The following is a 20,619-nucleotide window of genomic DNA, read 5'->3' as shown; positions in this document are numbered from 1 at the left end:
GTTCCATTGCCCTCAAGGGCAGCTCAGCTACACCACCATTGGGGACAATGGAAGTGTAGCATCGGTGGATTTTGGTATCCGCAGGAGGATCTGGAACGGATCCCCCACAGATACCAAGGGCTGACTGTAATCTTTTTCTTCTGTATTTAAATTAACAGCTTGCTAGATTTTTGCTAATATTTTGGTCTTGGAGAATTACCAAGAGCTTTCAACTAGGGATGTATGCATTAAAAACAAACTCATACAAAATTATAGTGAATGAACAGAACAAAGGATTAATAAGTACAGACTAGACAAATCATAGAAATAAAACAGCAACACCATGTTAAGAAAACAATCTGGTATCAAACAGCATTTAAAGGTCTGTCAGAAGACAATTATTTTGCTTAGAACCAAAAGGATATATTTTTGTCACCATGTGACTAGATTAATTTATTCTAACCATACATAGTTCAGCATCATCTAAACTAAATTATTATAAATGCTACTCTGATTAGATGTGGTTTTGAAACAACTCAGGCTTAATTCATTAGAAATAATTTATCAGAATTGGGGCAACTGGGAAACCAGAATGCATTACCTGTGTAAGACTGCACACTGAAAAAAACAAAAGCAGATACAGTATGTGAAGGTGCATATATATTCCTAAATAAAAACATGATAAATACCTGGTTTGTCAGTGGTTGAGTAAGATGCAAGAAATCCATGTCCGTAGAAATGTATGCCACTCATGAACTGCACTGTAACTTCGTTACTCTTTGATTCGTTTAAATTGTCCATCTGTAAGCCTAAACCACAGTATTTTCCTGGGGAAGAAGACAGATATTTGTTTACTTGACATAGCACTTATCTGCATATTTAGAACATTTCTGAGATCAACAAGTTTATGAATCTAATGTATATATTTGGAACATTTTACAGATTAGGGAAGAAAAAAAGACAACAGTGATATTCCTAAAACTATGAGGTTTAGTATATGAATTTCCATTAGTATATTATCATTATTGCTAATGAAGTGGGATGGTGTGGGCTATGAACTATTCCTGAGAAACTGTGATTATGTGAAGTTTCCTTTTTTGAAAAAAAATCACTCTCAGGGTCAATACAGAATTTCTTCAACAATCTTCTTAAAACCCTTAATCCTGCAATATACAGTAAATCTATCATTACTTAAAGATTCGTCATCTATCAGTCCAGTTTCTGTACTCAAGATATTTCTACTGAGATTTATTTCCAATATATAAGTTTTTTAAAAAAACATCAATGGCTGCCAATTTTAACCTTACCAAAAACTCTCTCTTTCAGTAGAGCAAGACCTAAACTACTCACTCTCTTATGTAGCCACACCATCTGATAACAGCTGAGAGGTAAATTGGGGGAGAGGGAGTAGATAATGTATTTGGGCTAATGAATTCAACTTGTAAAAGTGAATATATTATTAGGGCTGGAAATTCTTTACCGTTTAAGAAACTTGTGCTTTGCTTTGCTTTTACAAGTGACCTTGGCTCAGAGCAAATCTATGTCTTTGTGCTGAAGGCTTAATTAGTGACAGATCACATTAAATTTCTTACAGTAAGATTACATTCAGGGTTAGTGTGGTATAGTGGTTTGAGTGTTCGACCACAACTCTGGAGAACAGGCTTTGAATACCTGCTGAGCCATGGAAACCCACTGAGAGTGGGCTGTATGGGTTCACAGATGCCTTGGGCAAGTTACACTCTCTCAGCCACAGAGGAAGGCAAAGGCAAATCCCCTCTGAACAAATCTTGCCAATAAAACCCTGTAATAGGGTCGCCTTAGGATTGCCATAAATTGGAAATGACTCAACGGCACACAACAAGATTACCTTTGGCCACCCTTAATATTCCTGTATCTAAGGTCATGAGTTAAGTAGAGAGAAAAAGGGGAAAAAAAACAATGCAACTCTAAATTAAAATGTATCAAGCCACAAAATATCAACTGTGCTATCTGTAACATTGTAAGTTTTATTCCTTCTCTGCATACATGCCACCATTCTCCTTTGGCAGCACAGTTTAACAATCTTACATAAATATCATATGCAGAGGTTCAAAAGTACACAAGACATTGTTCAAACAGGTTGCATACCTGTAATGTTAGTTCTTCCAGTATTATCTGTGAGCTGACATATATGCGTCTTAATCCCACACAGAGACACATCTGGACAATTCTAGGAGTGAATAGCTTTTTGCAAGGTTCTCTCGCACATGCTTGTACATGCCCAAGCTACTTTATTTCTCAAACATCACAAAATACAGTCAGTTCTCCATATCCATGGATTTTTATCCATGGATTGAGCCATTCTCACCTTGAAAATATTCAGAAATATGAATTCCAAAAGCAAACCTTGTTTATTCTATTTAAGGGACATCATTTCATTATGGCATTGCATTTAATGGGACTTGAGCATCCATGGATTTGATATCCACGAGGGGTCCTGCAACCAAAGCAAGCAGATACGAAGGGCCCACTGTACAATAGGCAGTATGTAAATAGATGGGAAGCGTGTGAATTGGGGACTATTGGCCATAGAGTTTATTCCATTTGGCCATCTTTGGAAAACTTCCACATTTTTAATCAACTAGGTTTAGTTTAGTTTTTGGTACTGGGATGGGCTAAATAGACCTTTGTGAACTTTGTGAGTTTTGAGATACCATGGACCATATCATCGGGGAATGTCTCTGTTACAGAGATAAGAGAGTGTATTTTCTCCCTTTCCTATCTGAAAAGAGAGTCCCAGCTGAATACTTGGGAGTTACTTTTTTAAAGCTTGAACTCAGCAGCCTTCTATCTTGTCAGATCTTTGGCATTTCCTCCAAGTTAGTTGTTTGGTGAACTTACTCTGATTTAGTCTGTGTAGGGCTTTGTTAGTTTTTCTTTTCTTTACAGATGTCAGCAGCAGATAGTTTTACAGCCTTATGGCCCTGCTTTCTCATTAAACACCAGCAAAGAAGATGAGACAAAGAGGGTGGGCTGTGTGAGTTCACAGATGCCTACAGTTACTGGTAAGCAACCTGTTCTCCTTCTTCATGATCTCTATGTCTCACTAATACATGTGATTAGCAATCTAACTTATCTGAGGATACATGGCACATCATGATATATAGCACTGTTCTGTTGAAAGCAGTGTCTGTTCTGTGTTTCGGTTCCCTCTCCACCCCCACCACTGTGGAAGTAACCAGTGTACCAATTAATCAGGTTTTTTGGGTGTGGGGGGTGTCAATTTCACTTATCACATCCTGATGATGTGGACAAAATGTTTGAATCAGTCTGTCTTACCACATGTAAGCTTGATCCTTGTCCATCTTGGCTTCTAAGATCTAGTCCAAGTGGATTGACTGTGTGTGCTCATAGTAGAGACAGTAATAATAATAATAATAATAATAATAATAATAATAATAATAATAATAATTTTTATTTATATACCGCCCAATCACTGGGAATCCGAGCGGTTTACAACAGAGGGGATAATAGACAGTTCCTTGCCCTCAGGCTTACAATCTAAAAGACACAACACAAAAGGAGAAGGGAATGGTGAGGGGGGGGGGGAATCAGGTCCAGCATTCTTCTCTCCCTCTGAGGCCTGGACCAAGGCAGATGGACCGGAGGGAGGGCTCTTCTTCTTCAGGCTAGCCCCTGATGGAACTGGGCCAGCCTACTCTCTCCCTCAGAGGCCGAAAGATGACAGTTAGGGAGGGAGGAGCCTCTTTCTTCAGGCCGGCCTCTGATGGAACTGGGCCAGCCTTCTCTCTCCCTCAGAGGCCGAAAGATGGCAGTTAGGGAGGGAGGAGCCAAACAGAATGTGTAACTGTGACCAGATCCAGTGTCTTTAGGAATAGATGCAGCTGGTGCAGAAGCCTTAACTGTTCAAATGCATGCCTGGCTAATCCTGAAACCTCACCCTACAGGCTCAGGGTTGAACTCAGGAAGCTGCTGACTTGCATCTTCACAGGAAATGTAACACCATCCTGTTCAGAATAAATCCCTATTCCCTGATCTGCCTTTCGACTGATCAGGAGAACCTTTGTTTCATCTGATTAAGTTTCACTTTTTTCACTCTCATACAGTCCACTATTGACAGGCATGAAAAAGATAGGTTATTTGGACAGTGGTGGAAAGTAATAATCCAATTGGGTAGAGGCAGCCACTCACCACGAGTCGTTTACTCCATCTGAGGCTGAAAATGAGGCACCCAGCATCAATCACATGGCTGGGCACCTCGTTCTGAACTCAGAAGGAATGACATTTGTCAATGACAACGGGTGGTAGAGCAGGACACACTGTAAACAGCTGCTAGTCACTGCTCTGAAGGGATCTAGATTTTCTGGGAAGAACTGGAGCAAAAGGTTTGCTTTTTAATCCTTGTTAAGGGTGGTATCATGTTGATTTGAAGCTGAACTGGCTGTACTTCATATGGACAGCTCACACCTAAATCAAGGATTGGGCCCTGCATTGTTTGGACTGATTGCCATGAGGATGGGGGGGAGGGGGAGTATCTTGAGAATCCGCCCATGTGGTTTTTTCTCAAATGTGTAAAATAGTCCTGACGTATATGAAGTCAGATATTCCTTATAACCAATTTAAAAAGCTTCAAATCCATGTAAATTTTTCTTCATCAACCTTAGACAGAGTGGAGTGAGAAGAACCAAGCAAATAGTTTGGAAGTATGTTTCAAACTAATAATCAAATCTACCATAAGGACCCCCCCCCCCCCAATTTTGAACTACATTATCACCAACAAGATTTTGACATAAAAGAAAGGAAAGCTTACCTATTTCTGTCCTTGTGGGTCCAATTCCGTTATAAACTCTCACATAATTAAAATGGCAAGAATCTGAATCATCAATGTCAAAATCTCCAAATTTAAGTTGAACTCTTTGCTCGGGCTTTACTCGAATCTCCCATTCACAAACTGTGCTGTTAGGATAGGCGTATGGGTAGTTTATTGATGTAAAAGTTCCGCTTTCGGGTCCTAAAACTGTATGACCACATCCATCACCTTAAAGAAAAAGAAAATATTGATCTGTAATGTTGCTTTCAGGAAATACTACTTCTCCAACATGTGCAGACTGTGTAGTCCACAGACTATAGCCACCACAGTGTCATTAACCTCTTAGCTACTGCATTATATAACAAGAATGAATCAATTAAGTGGGGAAATGTTTCAACTGAGCAGAGATGAGTTTCAGAAGCAGAGATAACATTCCAAAACTGAGATCAATGTAAGATGTAACTTCTTATTTCTTGGATATGTTTAACAAGTATCTTCAAGAACATCTGAAAATAAGTTTAATCTTATCAGAGAGTAATACCCACTGAACACAGTGCAACTTTCATCTTAGTAAATAGTAAACCTTTTGTCCTTCGTAAGCCTGTCATTCATAAAATTAAAGTTGACTTTGGTGCCTCTTTCAGCTATGTATTTTTAAAATTGTTTTAACTGCTTTTAAAGAATGTTTTAAATCTGTTTCTATCTGTTGTACATTGTCTTGGAATCCCTGGTAATCTGAGAGTCAATAAGCAAATATTTTAAAGTAAATATATGAATACATTAAGTACATGTGGCTTAGCTACAAAGGCAGCAGCCAGCCATTCTGGCTTGGATAAAAGCACCTACCCTATAATATTCCTAACAAAAAGCAAATGAGAAATTGATATTTTAAAAGTAATAGGTATTCCTGCACCCTTGTAATTTATAATGTTTTCTGCAATTAATAATTAAAGTGTAATGATTCCCACAAGATGTTGTGATTGCCACTAATTTAGATAATTGTAAACATGATTAAATGTAAATAAGGGTGTACCTAGTATTTATAATTACAAAATGAAGCCTCAATATTCTATGATTGCCAAAGGGTGACTCAAAAACTAAGAAAAAAGAGGAAGGATACACTGTCTGTGTTAGAGCCCCAAGGCTGCATTCAGATGCAATACAGTACTCGTTTGGTGCTCTGTGAACACAGAATCATAGAGTTGGAAGATACCACAAGGGCCATCCAATCCAGCCCTCTGCAATGCAGGAACACACAATCAAAGCACTCCAGACAGATGGCCATCCAGCCTCTATGTAAAAACTTCCAAAGTAGGAGACTCCACTGCACTCTGAGAGAGTGTGCTACACTGTCAAACAGTCCCTACTGTCAGGAGGTTCATCCTAATGTTGAAATGGAATCTCAGCAGTCATGTATGTTTTCCCCCCTACAGTATGGTATGTCTACAAGAAAGAGTTGAAAACAAAAGCAGGTACTTCTGATCTCTTCTTTGTGATAAAATCAAAGAAGAGTTGGGCATGAAGGGGAGCAGATTTATGCTTCTGTCCTAGCCACAATTCCCTGGAAATAAGCAACATTATAGTAAGTACTGTATGACCTACTTTCTAACAGAGATGCACAAGATGATCACAGAATCATAGGGTTGAAAGAGACCACAAGGGCCATCCAGTAGATTCCCTTCCCATAGAGGAAGACACTCCAGTCTTGGTTGAAAGACCTCCAAAGAAGGAGACTCAACCAAACTCAACCAGCATATTCCACTGGCAAACAGCTCTTACTTTTAGGAAGAGCTTCCTAATTTTTAGGTGGAACCTCTTTTCCTATAGTTTGAATCCATTGCTCCATGTCCTAATCTATGAAGCAGCAGAAAACAGACTTATTCCATCCTCAGTTTGTGACCTTGGGGAAGTCACAGTCTCTCAACCTCAGAGGATGGCAAAGGCCAAACTCCTTTGAGGAAACTTGCCAAGAAAACCCTGCGCCTTAGGGTCACCATAAATTGGAAACAACCTGAAGGCAAACAACACTGCATCATGTCACTTCTTAACCTTCTATGTCTCAAGATAAATATACCCAGCTCCCTAAACAGCTCCTCATAGGGCACCACTTCCAGACCTTTCAAATCTGCATGCAGATTTTTGGCTTGATATCACATGACCATTTTTGTTTCCATCATCTTCAAGTCATGGTTTTCACAGATGAGCCACATGACAGATCTGTTGCAAATACTATTTTCTAATACTATTTACTAGCAGCATGTTGGGCACATCTTCATATCAATCAAATCACAGGGGGCTAATCCAAAGCTATTAATGTATGTGAATACCACCAATTAGCAAAATATCCTGGCATGCATCACTATAAAGGTTGACACAGCTAGGCAACAAGCCAATTTTGTAGCTGCTATGGCAACCACAGAGGGCTCTGTTACTGTCTTTATAACTCTAACAAGATAAATACCTCACATGTTAGACTTAGTGCTGCAAGCTAATTTGGATAAATGGCCTGTTACAGACTGCCAAAATAAAGCTGCTTGGGGTCTCTTTGGAGGTATGTTATTTAAATGATGCATGGGTCCTAAGAGTCCGGAGGTCGCACCAAAGCCACACTCCATTCCTAAGGACTGGAGCGCAGCTTTGGTGCAGCTTCCGGATTCTTAGGATGCATGCATCATTTAAACAGCATACCTCCAAAGAGACCCGAAGCAGCTTTATTTTGGCAGTCTGTAACAGGCCATGTTTCTTTCCTCCATCTTAATAGTGCCCCACTCCACAGTGGGAAATCTGGTCCATTAATAAGACGGTAACCTATCTGATATTCAGCTGATGGAAGAAATCATGTTGAAACCGACATTGTAAGTCAGACATACCACCTGAAGACCTATATTGTGGCAGTAATGGTAGCGATAACCAGTGATTTTTTTCCCAAATTAGTTGCTAGTAGTGGTCACACAAGAGGATCACCTATCACCAACCACAGTGACCGGTATAGTAGGCATTTCATGGATTAAATTGCTTTACATTGCTTATCTAGGTGCCACAGCAACAAAGCCAGAGGAGTCAATGAGAGCATAACAGTGTGCTTATCTGAGTCATTCTCTGTCTCTTTTGCTTTTATGTGTCAACAGGATCACTGGGCATGTCATCTGATCCTGTGAGAATCTCACTGATAAGGAGGAATCTTTATTAAGCAGGAGGTTATCATATTTTCTCATGGAGTCAAACCCATCTTAAAACATAATATGCTCATCAATGACCTTCTAAGGCAGGATGACCAGATATCCTCACCACAAAGGAAAACCAGTCATTGAAAAATGTGGGACATTCAATAAAAATATAGGACATTACAAAATAAAATCTTGAAACACTTGCATAAATATAAATTCATGCTTCTCAGTCATGCTCAGGATGGAGGACAATTTGAAATTCATCCTGGACAGAAGATTGAAATGTAGGACATGCACTGAAAAGGAGGATGTCTGGTTATCCTTTTGTAGATGCTTTTTCCACATGAGTTCTACATAGTAAGCTTTCTCAGATGGAGTACAGTTTGGGTTCCACTGCTTTAATAATTTAGATTGGTATGACCTCTGTAGTTGTGCCTTTTCTCCGTTATGGGAGGATTATTGTATTTTATGGGATGTTTCTTGTCATTTTATTCCATAACTCACACATAGTGGTACTGTGGTAATTAAAAGAGCTATACGTTTTATAACATAAATGCTAAAACTGTAAATGTTACAGAACTGAAAATCACAACCAGTCTTTATGGACTGCCTTGACATTTAGCCTAAAATAGGTTAAAAGCCCCCCTGGAGCAGAACGAGATGAGTCTTATTATCCTTATGGTCAGAGAATGATCACTTTTTTCCCTATCACTTTCCATCATGTATTTGGGTCCATTAAATAATGGACTGAAGACTCACAATGGAAAATGTCATTCCAAATTCATGAAATGCTGTCCTTCTATTCTCAAACACTAGTCATTTCACAGATGAAAAGATTTAGTACATACTATGATTGTCAAAAATCCAAGCAGACAGCTTTTGGAGAAATTTTAAACCATGCTGGATAGGTAAAATGGCACATTATGCCATTCTTACTCTGAGAGAACTATATGTCAGTTTCATGACAGTGGGGATTTCAAACTCTTCTGTTTGAAGAATTTATAAATTATCACAGCATAATGTACATCTGACATTATGGAAATGCTATTCAATGTTTTTTAAATGGCTCTCATCAAAATGGAGGAAAAGGGAATGGCTGTATTGTTTCACTGAAACAGCAATACTTTCTTACATAAAGCATTCTGATGCAACAGATGGGAGTGCAGCAGTACACATTCTTCATATGAAGATTGCATCTCCCAAAGACCTGAAAAGAAAACTCATTACAAATTATGTAAAAAATGTATATACTGTATTCTTGAATACTGTAAAGATTGTGTGCCAATTTAGTGTAAAGTAGTAAACATATTTTGAAATTACACTCAAAATCTACAGTGATGCCCCAAAGTCTATGGAATTGCACTCATCAAAGAGTATAATTTACAATGCTAAAAATTCAGTTACAGAAAATAGTCATAATCTTTGAGTGAAAGATGTTTTGTTGTGATGTGCCTTCAGGTCATTTCCAATTTATGGCAACCCTAAAGTAAACCTATCACAGGGTTTTCTTGGCCGTTCTTCAGAGAGGACTTACCATTGCCATTCTCTGAGGCTAAGAGAGTGTGACTTTCCCATGGTCACCCAGCAGGTTTACATGGCTGAGCGAGGATTTGAATCATGGTCTCCAGAGTCATAGTCCCAAACTTAAACCACTACACCATGCTGGATATGTGGAGATACACTATTCCATGGATAGGTAACAATAGTGGGTAATTTGCAGGTTTCTGGCAAAATCCTAGGGAAGTGCAACCCAGATTCTATGATTCTATGATTTACACATGGAACAAGCCTGGAGTCAGCATGTGGCTCCACAATCCTAGCAGGGCCAACGGCATTGAGGTAGTCCTGCCCTTCAAACCCCACACCCCCTTAATAAGGACTTTGTTTCTGCACAACTGGGTTATGTTCACAAACTGCTCAACTGAATAATGTGAAAGTATCCATTGAAGCAGCACATGTAATTTTTGAAGCTGAGCAGTCCCTTAAATTTTAATTTATTCTAAAATTGTCTATCTAACGTCTTGTGGTCCCATTATTTTAATTCATTAATGTTTCCAACACAGGGCTTTCATTTTCTTAAAAAAATAATCTGAACCATTGTTTTTAATGGAAAAGCTCAACTTATTATAAAAAAAAGCTAGTTGTCTTCCCTATCTTGCTAGCCATGTAACATGATTTCCATTTATTAATCTGAAAACATACCCCAAACAATAAAACACTTCTGCATCTACTGGTATTTATGAGTTCTGAAAAGATATTTCTGATTCCTAGGCAGCAACCTCAGGTTTTCAGATATGATTTTTCAAAAAAAAAAAAATAATAATGAAAAAGTACATTTTCAAAAATCAAGTTGGGCAGTGATGTGTCATACATCACCTTGCTTCTTCCACAACTAACACCAAAACAGGGGAACCAATTATAAAATTAATGGTGATGACATTAAAATACTTTCCCATAAATTATTCAAGCCTTTTCTATTTAAAAAAAAATATACAGGGATTTTGTTCCTTACTTTTGCAGATCAGCTATAAAATGCAGCATCTATAGCCCAAAACATATCATACACTTGCTCATGTTTTTTAAAGATGGCAATTAAACCACAAATTCCTAAGTTCCTACTGATAATACCTTGCTGATTATAAATGAGCCAAGTTGCACTATGACTAACTGTTGAAATCTCTTTTGTGTTCTTTACCAAATAAGGAAAAGGTGCTCTCAGTGTAATCTGAGGGTGGGGAGAAGAACCAATTGTTACATGGAACCCCCAAACTAGAAATTAATAATATGAAAGGGAAAAAATTCTTCCCACAGATCCAGTTAGGAACCATTTTACAAAATTAATTTTGTTGCTGTTGTGATAAGCATGCTCATGTTTTAAACACTCACAATGATTCCACATTCTCACCATGTATGGTAAATGTAACTATGCCAGAAAACATTCTGAATGACTACTGACTTCAGAACTCTAAAATGCTTCCTAATAAAAGTATACATGTATCTTTTACCTCTGAATTACTAAAATTCTTCTCAACAATTCAATATAGCCCAATTAATTAAGAGCAGTTTGAATGTTTCATTCTTTTGTCCATGACAAATGAAGCTATTAGTTTGTTTCTGAAAATCATTAGGATCTCAAAATAAAGCCAATAAAGGGCCCAACTACCTATTTTCTGAATGTGCCACATTCAGTTACATCTTTGTGCAGAGTGAGCATTTCTAAATGCAGGCATAGGAGAGACTGTGATTCAGTGTGGCACACTGTGTCATTTGGGGCTTCACTTCTCAAATAAGTTTAGGATTAAGAGTCCTTGCACACACACTAGATTTTGCAATTTATCATGTGCCTAAATTACACCAACAAGAACATTCTTTTTCTATGCCTCAAGCCATATAGGAAGGTTAAATTTCATCCCAGTCATATGTGTACAGTAGTGCTCTTATTCTCACATGCTCCAATCTTGGTAACAGCTCCCACTCCAATCAGTGTATCTTTTAGTATGTCTCTAAAACTGAATAGATATACCTAGGACATATACTGCTTGCAGCCATTTGTTAAACTATAGTGGATGCTTGGCTTGGAACCATATTCAGTTTCTCAAATTAAGAACTCAGACATTTGACCATTTTGGCTATGCTTGGTAGTCACCCAGTTTCTAGTGATTTTGCTTTTTCACTTCCTGCTCCACAGAAGCAAAGTAAATACAGTGGGCAATAGCAAGTACATTTCTGTATCGCTTACCGATGTACTAAGCAGTTTACAGAGTGTAAGCCAATTGCCCCCAACAAGCTTGGTACTCATTTTAGCAATCTACAGAAGGATGCCAGGCTGAGTCAACCCAGGGGCCCTGGCTGGTATTGAACTCCCAGCCTTGTGGTTTCTGAGTGACTGCAGTAACCACTGCACCTGGTAACTGCTGGAGTTTGGTTCCAGTATCCCCCATGGATACCAAAATCCACGGATACTCAAATTTACAGCGCTATATAAATAAAGTGTAATAATAATAATAAATACAATGGCATAGTAAACTAATGAACCTTATATGAAATGGCAAAAACAAGGTTTGCTTTGGGAATTTATATATTCTTTGGATATTTTCAAGCTATGGATGCGAGGGCCAACTGTACATCCCTTTAGATCACATTGCCTGGTGAGACTTTTAGGGGATTGGCATAGATATCTACAGCAATATCTTTGCCTCCAGTCCCAAGGAATGATGCATCAGGATCATGGTCCTGCCATGCATAATTACCGCGCTTGAGTATATGTGTTGTAATGAAGGATGATCAGGTATGCTGGGAAAACAAATAATTTTGACTCATTTATGGCCTGGAATAATGAGCAGATGTGTAGGAAGGAACTATGAGCTGCAGATCACCAAGGTCATTCTTACTGGAAGCTATAGCTTGGTACAGAGACAGAAAGAGGGCTAAGACCTGAGAAAACAGTGTGTTTTGAGTTCCTATCAAATGGGATGAAGACCTTTGTAATGGGTGAATTGTTTGGACTCTGCATATACTGTGTAACTGGAAAAGATCTATCAGTCCTGATAACAATTACTGTATGTACTGCCATCAACTCTGCTTGCTGAAGAAAGCTCTTCTGAATTTACTGAAGGTTAGTGTTCCTGAAGTGGTGTTAACCTGTACATTACATGCTGCCGCATTCCTACAAAGCCAAATCCTGGCTCCATTTTGAAAGAGGTGCTCTCTTTTTCCCTTTGTTGTTAGAAGGTTCTTTTTAATGTGATAGAATAAATTGAAGACTCTTCCTAGAATTACATTTCAGTCATTGATGTTTGTGAGCCCTAGACATATTTAACATCCAGTATAACAACATCTCTATCTCTTTTTAATCTGGTGCCATTTCTCTTTTCTTTCTTTTTTTCATTCAATTTGAAAGGAAACAAACTGATGGAGGCATTTTGTACCCTGAAATATCAAAACTGTCTTGAGGGATGGATGAACAGATCAATGTTTCATAAGTTTAAATATGTTTAAACCAATTACAGTTGGCCCTCCATTTTTACGGGAAGCCGGTCCGGACCCTCTCTCGACTACGAAAACAGAGGCTCAAAGCATATTCAAGCCCCATAGTTTTGAACGGGCCACGCCCCTATGCGCACACCAGGCACACATGCCATTGCAAATAGCAGAGGTCGCCCCTCCACGTACAGTGCTCCCTTGCTTTACGCAGGGGATCCGTTCCGGACTCCCCCACGTAAAGCAAATACTGCCTATGATCGAGCCCTATGGGACGCGCTGCCCCTTCTCCCCACGCACCTTTCAGCGTATGCTGAAAGCCGCATAAAGCGCACCCACGTATGACGCAGGTGCACTGTATAATCAAAGGCACGGATCTCAGATCTGCAAGTTAGGAGGAGCAACTGTAGTTGAAGAACATGGCTGAAAAATACAGGTATACTCCAATAAACAATAGAAAATTTGGTACCAGAGATAGATGTAACATGGAAAGAACAGGGATAGATTCCGACAACAAAAGTAGTTATGTCAGATGTTAAAACATACAAAAAAGAGCAGTTCCTAATATGTCCACTAACTATTTTATTCAAAACTAACAGTATACACATGTGAAATGAGCAAACAGGTCAGACAAGCCTTGTGTAAGCAGACAAAAACATTAGACCCCATGAGCGCTCGTTTGACATTGCGTCATGTGGATGCTGCGCCACAGGAGTGCCATGACACTGTGTGCCATGGCTCGATTCAATCAGAGACCATGGGCATGAGCCTGCAGGGCATGAGCAGAGCAGTGGAAGAAAGGGGGTCTTGGAAATGTCTTATCTACAGGGTCACCATGAGTCAATGTGAACTCGAAGGCAGTTAACAATAACAAAAACCAGTTTTGTTTCCATCCACGTCCCTTATTAAGGGATCAACTGGCTGTTGCTAATCAATCCAATCATTTCTTAATTGTTATAACCAATATTTTATTAATATTGATGCTATAATCTGTGTCTGTACTGGCATTTAAAAAAATATACACAAGAATGGACACTGCAACACTAATTTAGTATATTTTGAATTACTATTATCAGGCAGATAATGAAGAGCTAAGGAGAACAAAACATATGAGGAAATGTTTCAGGAGATGGGCTTGTTCAGTTTGGTGAAGAAAAGACTGAGGGGTGACACGCTTGTACTCTTTAAGTATGTCGAGGGCTGTTACACAGAGAAGAGCAGGCCTGTCCTCTGCTACCACAGAGGATAGAACCAGGTCTAATGGTTTGAAGTTACAGGAGAATATATTTCCATAGAACATTGGAATGAGCAGTAAGAGCAGTACAGCACTCAAACCAATTGCCAAGAGAGGTGGTGGAGTCTCCTTCTCAGAATGTTTTCAAAAGAAGCTGGACAGCCACCTGCTGTGGATGCTTTAGCTGGAGATACTGCACTGAGTAAGGAGGTGACTTGATGACCCACGAGGACCATTCCAATTCTGATTCTATGAATTTCCTGATCTTCTAAAATTATAGTTCCACTATAAAATTATAGAAGGGAGGTGAAGTTTATCCCTGACCTTCTCTCCCTAGCCATAACTGGGATTAAAATAGTTCTACATTATTAAGTCAATTACTACTAACTTGAGTACAGTTATATTTTTGTACTTTAGTACTCTACACTGCTCTTTGAAGTTCAAAAATTTTAAATATTTTTGCTAAGTAAGGTGTGTGCATGCAGAGATGCAAGTATGCAGAGGTATTTCACCTTCCTGCTAAAGGCATCTTTTCCTTCTCTCGTGACAGTTCAGAAGTTCAGTCTGAAGTTTAAAAAGATATCTGGTGTCCATCTGCCCTATAAACTGGTATGAATTAGAGAAGCTCCAAGATATGCAAATACAGCAATAGCTGCTGGATAGTTTGAAGAGCTGGCAAAGACCCATCTGGTTTTAAAATGGCTGATCTTGGCCAGAGATCCATGGAACACTTGCATCCTCTGTTCATCAATCTTACATAAAAATTCAAACAAGACTACTACAGATTACAGAATAATTTATAAAGTAGATGGGTTGTTTTCTCAGATGCCCTTCTCTTCAACATTTATGGATGATGGACTTTTATAAGCTTCCACAAAGCTTCAACTTCAGTTTGTACTGGAACTCCTCTCGTGGTGATATAAAGCTGAACTTATTCTAGCACTTTAGGGCAGACCCTTTATCAGAAGATTTCAATAAAAAGGTACAAACAAAGTAAATGTGAAACCATATTTTCATGTTGTATTATGAAAAAACGGTCACTTTAAACATATCTTTTCACATAGAAAAATGCTTCATTCAAACATTAAGGAAATATTTCACCATGAAAAATATGAAGTAAAGCTGTGGTCTGTATGATACTATAGAGGAATAAATATCAGGCTAAAAGTTATAATAACATGGATTTTAACCATCCATTCACCTTTAATCTCATTTGCAATACCAAAAGAAACACACCCCAAAGCATCTGACTTTACAGGCTAAACAGGGTCAGGACTGCTTAGTATTTTAATAAGAGACTACCAGGGAATACCATGGATCTTAAGCTAAGAAAGTACCCAAACTAAAACCCTGATGAAACACTGCTAGTCAAGAGCTCACATTATTGGACTAGATGGACCAATGATCAGACTACTATAAAACAACTTTCTGTGCCTTAAAATCCTAGTAGTAATTTCAGCTTCAATAAATCTTTTGATCAATTACAGAATGTGGGTGGAAACAACACTCATGTAATCCCACTGATTCAGCTGAACTGCTGAATTTCTGTATCTCCCCCAGTCTACAAGATCTCCCAAGGCGATGGACAAATAAAAGCAATTTAAACAGAACAAAGGTAAAAACATCTCTAGAATACATTAAAATGTTCTCTAAAAACTTTTAGAAGCAGTCTAACAACTGTCTTAAAATATCAATTTAAAACAGTTAAAACAGAGAAATTTCAAGCATATATAGGATTCAGGTCTATGTCCAATCATGGAAGCAATAAGATTTCCTCCTCTAGATTATATTGTTTTCCTCCTTCCTAGGTTCAGCAAAGACAGGAAACTTTCATCTATATAATCTGATTAGTGTGAAGAAGCATATTCATAGCCTAAGCCAGAACTATAAAATGTAAGTTTGCATTCTTTGGATATTAACATAAGCTTAATACTATAATCTGGTTTGTTGTTCTGTGACTTCTAGTTTTTTCTGACCTATGGTGACCCTAAAGCAAACCTATTACTGAGCATCCTAGATCTGAGAGAGTGTGACTCACCCACGGTCATCCAGAGGGTTTCCAAGGCCAGACGGGAAATCGAACCCTGATCTCCAGAGTCATAGTCCAGCTCTGGTTAAGGTCCCATATCTCGTTTGATCTTGAAAACTACGCAGGGCTAGTACTCGTTAGTACTTGGGTGGGAGGAAGCCAACAAATACCAGATGTTATATAGGCTATATTTCAGAGGAAGGAAATGGCAAAATTACCTCTGAATATTCCTTGCCTAAGAAAAGTAAAGAAATTCATGGGGTCACAATGAGCTGACAGCCAACCTGAAGGCACAAACACAGACACAGAATTAAGCCATGAGAGATGTTTCACAGTAATCAATAAACCAAGCAATTTATAATATTATCTTCTGCCACTATGCTAGAGTTTCTAATCTTGCCTTGGAACAATTGTTCAGGGAGTGGAGCCCATTTTTCTACATTTTGGTACGCCTGATGTGATGCAGTGTGACTTCTGGATGTCATTTTTGGCTGTTTTAGATTCATTTTGTGTTTGAACAAAGTTTGGCAGGAGGCAGGGGAAATAAACCATCTTGGGTAGGTTTGGGGGGGGGGGGGGGGGATCATGTGAAAATTAGCCCATTTTGGGGGCTCAGAGTTGGGCTCCACAGGGCATACTTTGCCCACTTCTGCTTTATAAGATTGTTAACAATGTAAATGGGACATGCAACAAAATATTACAACAAAAATGTTCCCAATCAGTGTTCCAGCCATTCAGTCATTTCAAGAATATTCTCTATTCCTTTCTGCCCCATCCTGGGTTTTGTTTTTTATCCTCAACGAATATTCAGTATTCCATATTCACTGACTATACTCACTGACACTGGCCTGTCTGCAAGACCTTACATTCCACCCCTAAATACTTTTTGATTCTCTGCAAACAACGTGGTCCTCCTCCAAACATGGCAATACCTCTCTTTTCTTCCCTCAGTGGCATTATTTTGGCAATAATCTGACAGCATAGTTTGCTCTTGGAGAGCTGGAAATCTTTTTAAAAATAGGTATCAGATATGTTTAAAGTGGAACTAAACAGGGTATCTACAGTATTTTAGTGTTTTATAAATGTCAAAGTATTACTGTTGTTGTTGTGTCATTTGTGACTGATAGTGACCCCTAAGATGAGCCTATCATAGGGTTTTCTTGGCATGTTTCTTCAAAAGGAGTTTGCCATGGCCATCCTCTGAGGCTGAGAGTGTGGGACTACAGAAGTCTTTTACAGTGCACCTGTGTCATACGCAGGCACACCTTACGTGGCTTCCAGCATATGCTGGAAGATGCTGGAAGTTGCAGCGCCGCGCACCAGAAAAGGCAATGGTGTGCATTGCATGCCGCTGCAGGCACAAGCCCCATTCATTTGAATGCGGCTTGAACATCTGCGTTTTTCTTTTAAGGGAAGGGACGACTGTATTGTTTTGGACAACCATATGAGTATTTTTAGATATTTCACAGTGATCTCCAAAAAAACTTGCTCCTAAAAATCTCCTGGGAGTATTTTGTTTTTCAACTATCCTTTGAATTGTGACTTGATGTTCATCCTCTTAAATCACAGTAGCATTTTAAAATAAACTTCATACTGCTGAAATGATAAATGTGCATAATTTTACATCTGTGAAATTCATCATCTTTATGCTGCCTTTTACTGTGATACAAAATTGAAAAAGTCTTATGTTAAGGTTTAATTATATAGTCAATCCAAGACTGTATCTTGTATTCATTATTGGGTGCTGTCACAATAACAATTTCTCATACCATTGAAAAATTCATTGGGTTTGCCTCCAAGTAAATGGATACAGGATTGTTTTCCTAGTAATAAAATTTAGAGGTGTGATTAACCACAACATACTAAATAAAATCTAAATAAAAGTTTAAGAAATCCAGTTTCATATCTCTGTCTCCTGTATCTTTGCAATTCATAGAACAAGCCTGCTTTGTTCTGGCAAGTCAATGTTAGATTGACAGCTAGGCACCCTTTGTATTTCAGTAATGGCTTCATACCTATTTAAATGTTGGGCCCCCAAACAACAACCCATATAGTGATTTCATTGCATTATACTGGCAATATCCAACTCCCAAAGTGCACTGAAAGACTGTTATAACTACATTAAATGCTCTTAACATGGCTTTCAATGCAATTCCAAAGGGACATACAATAGCCCAGAACACATATGATTATGCGTGGGATGTGTCGTTGAAATTGTATTGTGATTCACATTTACATCCTATTATTCAAATGTCATGTTGTTGTTCTGTTGTTTTCTTTAGAAAACTGGTTTATAACAATCTTAGAAACAGACTGCTTTCCAGTTCATTACAGATGGCATCTCTAGGAAAAATGACTGCCAATGAGAAACAAAAATGAATATACATTACAACTGTGCTGAGAGATGATATGAAACACAAAACCTGTCTGGTAACCTGCAACAAACTCTTATCTGAAGGCTTGTGTTAAAACAATACAGCAAAAAACAGCAAAGATATCACTCTGACAGTGCTTAGTTTTTCTTAGACTGAATGGGAAGGGGATATAGAGTACTGTGGTGCCTTTTTTTAAAGTTACACTGCACACTAGGTTTCCCAAATCACAGTCAGGCATTATTTCCCTTTCCTGTAATACTACAATCCTATGCATAATCTCTTTGGATTTAGTCCAACCAAAATCAGTAGGATATACTTCCAAGTAAACATGCACAGGATCCAAGTGCAAAAGCTCCTTGGCAGAACCGGCCATGTTCCTCATCTATTGTCAGCCCCAGAAACTTATTTATGCTTCTTGTCAAAGTATTCCTAGAAGATAGTAATCCATCCCCTGTTTAAAGGCCTCCTCCCGCCAAAAAAAAAAAAAGGAGACTCTACCATCCTACTAATAGTCTATTTCACTGTGCAATAGCTCTTACTGTCAGGAAGTTCTTCTTATTGAATCAGGGGCTAGCCTGAAGAAGGAGGCTCCTCCCTCCCTAACTGTCATCGTTCGGCCTCTGGGGGAGAGAGAAGGCTGGCCCAGTACCATCAGGGGCTAGCCTGAAGAAAGGGGCTCCTCCCTCCCTAACTGTCATCGTTCGGCCTCTGAGGGAGAGAGAAGGCTGGCCCAGTACCATCAGGGGCTAGCCTGAAGAAGGAGGCTTCTCCCTCCCTAACTGTCATCGTTCGGCCTCTGAGGGAGAGAGAAGGCTGGCCCAGTACCATCAGGGGCTAGCCTGAAGAAGGAGGCTCCTCCTTCCCTAACTGTCATCTTTCGGCCTCTGAGGGAGAGAGAAGGCTGGCCCAGTACCATCAGGGGCTAGCCTGAAGAAAGAGGCTCCTCCCTCCCTAACTGTCATCTTTCGGCCTCTGAGGGAGAGAGAGAAGGCTAGCCCAGTTCCATCAGGGGCTAGCCTGAAGAAGGAGGCTCCTCCCTCCCTAACTGTCATCTTTCAGCCTCTGAGGGAGAGAGAAGGCTGGCCCAGTTCCATCAGGGGCTAGCCTGAAGAAGAAGAGCCCTCCCTCCGGTCCATCTGCCTTGGTCCAGGCCTCAGAGGGAGAGAAGAATGCTGGACCTGATTCCTTCCCCCCCTCACCATTCCCTTCTCCTTTTGTGTCGTGTCTTTTAGATTGTAAGCCTGTGGGCAGGGAACTGTCTGTTATCCCCTCTATTGTAAACCGCTCGGATTCCCAGTGATTGGGCGGTATATAAATAAAACCTATTATTATTATTATTGTTTAGGTAGCATCTTCTTTCTTGCAATTTGAATCCATTAGTTCATGTTCTAATCTCTGAAGCAGCTGAAAATAAACTTGTTCCATTTTCAACATTCCCTCAAATATTTAAAAATATCACCTCTCAGTACTTTATTCGACAAATAGGCCAGCATTCTCTGAAGATGCCAGCCACCGATGCTGGTAAAACATCAGGAAGAAACTCTTCTAGAACACAGCCACATAGGGCCCCCCCCCCCCAAAAAAAAACACAAAAAACTATTCCCAGTTCCCTAAGCTGATCCCCATATGTCTCAGTTTCCAGAGCCCTCACCATCTTGTCTACCCTCTTCTGAATACATTTCAGCTTGTCAATATTCTTTTTGACTTGTGATACTCAGAAATGGACACGGTATACCAGGTGAGGCCTGACTACATCTGAGTACAGTGGTACTATTGCATTCCTTGATCTGAACATTATACTTCTGCTGATGCAGCCCAGAATAACATTGGCTTTTTTCACATTTGCATCACATTGTTAACTCATGTTAAACTTGTGGTCTACTAAGACCCCTAGATCCTTTGCACATGTACTGTTGTCAAGCAAATTATTACCCATTATATATACGTAAATTTCATTTTTCCTAAGTGATTACACTTATATTTAACCTTGTGGAAATTCATTCTATCAGTTTCCGCACAGCTCTCCAATCTATTAAGGTCATTTT

The 20,619-nt window shown here is 39.2% G+C and overlaps 1 protein-coding gene across 1 annotated transcript in view; it reads right to left on the bottom strand.

Moving 5' to 3' along the window:
* The window catches only part of DCBLD2 (discoidin, CUB and LCCL domain containing 2), a 47,494-nt gene that overhangs the window by 22,015 nt on the left and 4,860 nt on the right, over positions 1–20,619 (bottom strand). Inside the window, exons 2-3 of the mRNA XM_042456824.1 lie at positions 4,790–5,017; positions 669–806 (exon numbers count right to left, since the gene is read on the bottom strand). Coding sequence (XP_042312758.1) covers positions 669–806; positions 4,790–5,017 — 366 coding nt within the window. The remainder of the gene's footprint in view (positions 1–668; positions 807–4,789; positions 5,018–20,619) is intronic.

The sequence above is a fragment of the Sceloporus undulatus genome, chromosome 3, assembly GCF_019175285.1.
Source record: "Sceloporus undulatus isolate JIND9_A2432 ecotype Alabama chromosome 3, SceUnd_v1.1, whole genome shotgun sequence".
Taxonomy (NCBI): domain Eukaryota; kingdom Metazoa; phylum Chordata; class Lepidosauria; order Squamata; family Phrynosomatidae; genus Sceloporus; species Sceloporus undulatus.
Note: the sequence above shows the minus strand (reverse complement) of the source record. Positions and strands in the feature narration are given on the sequence as shown.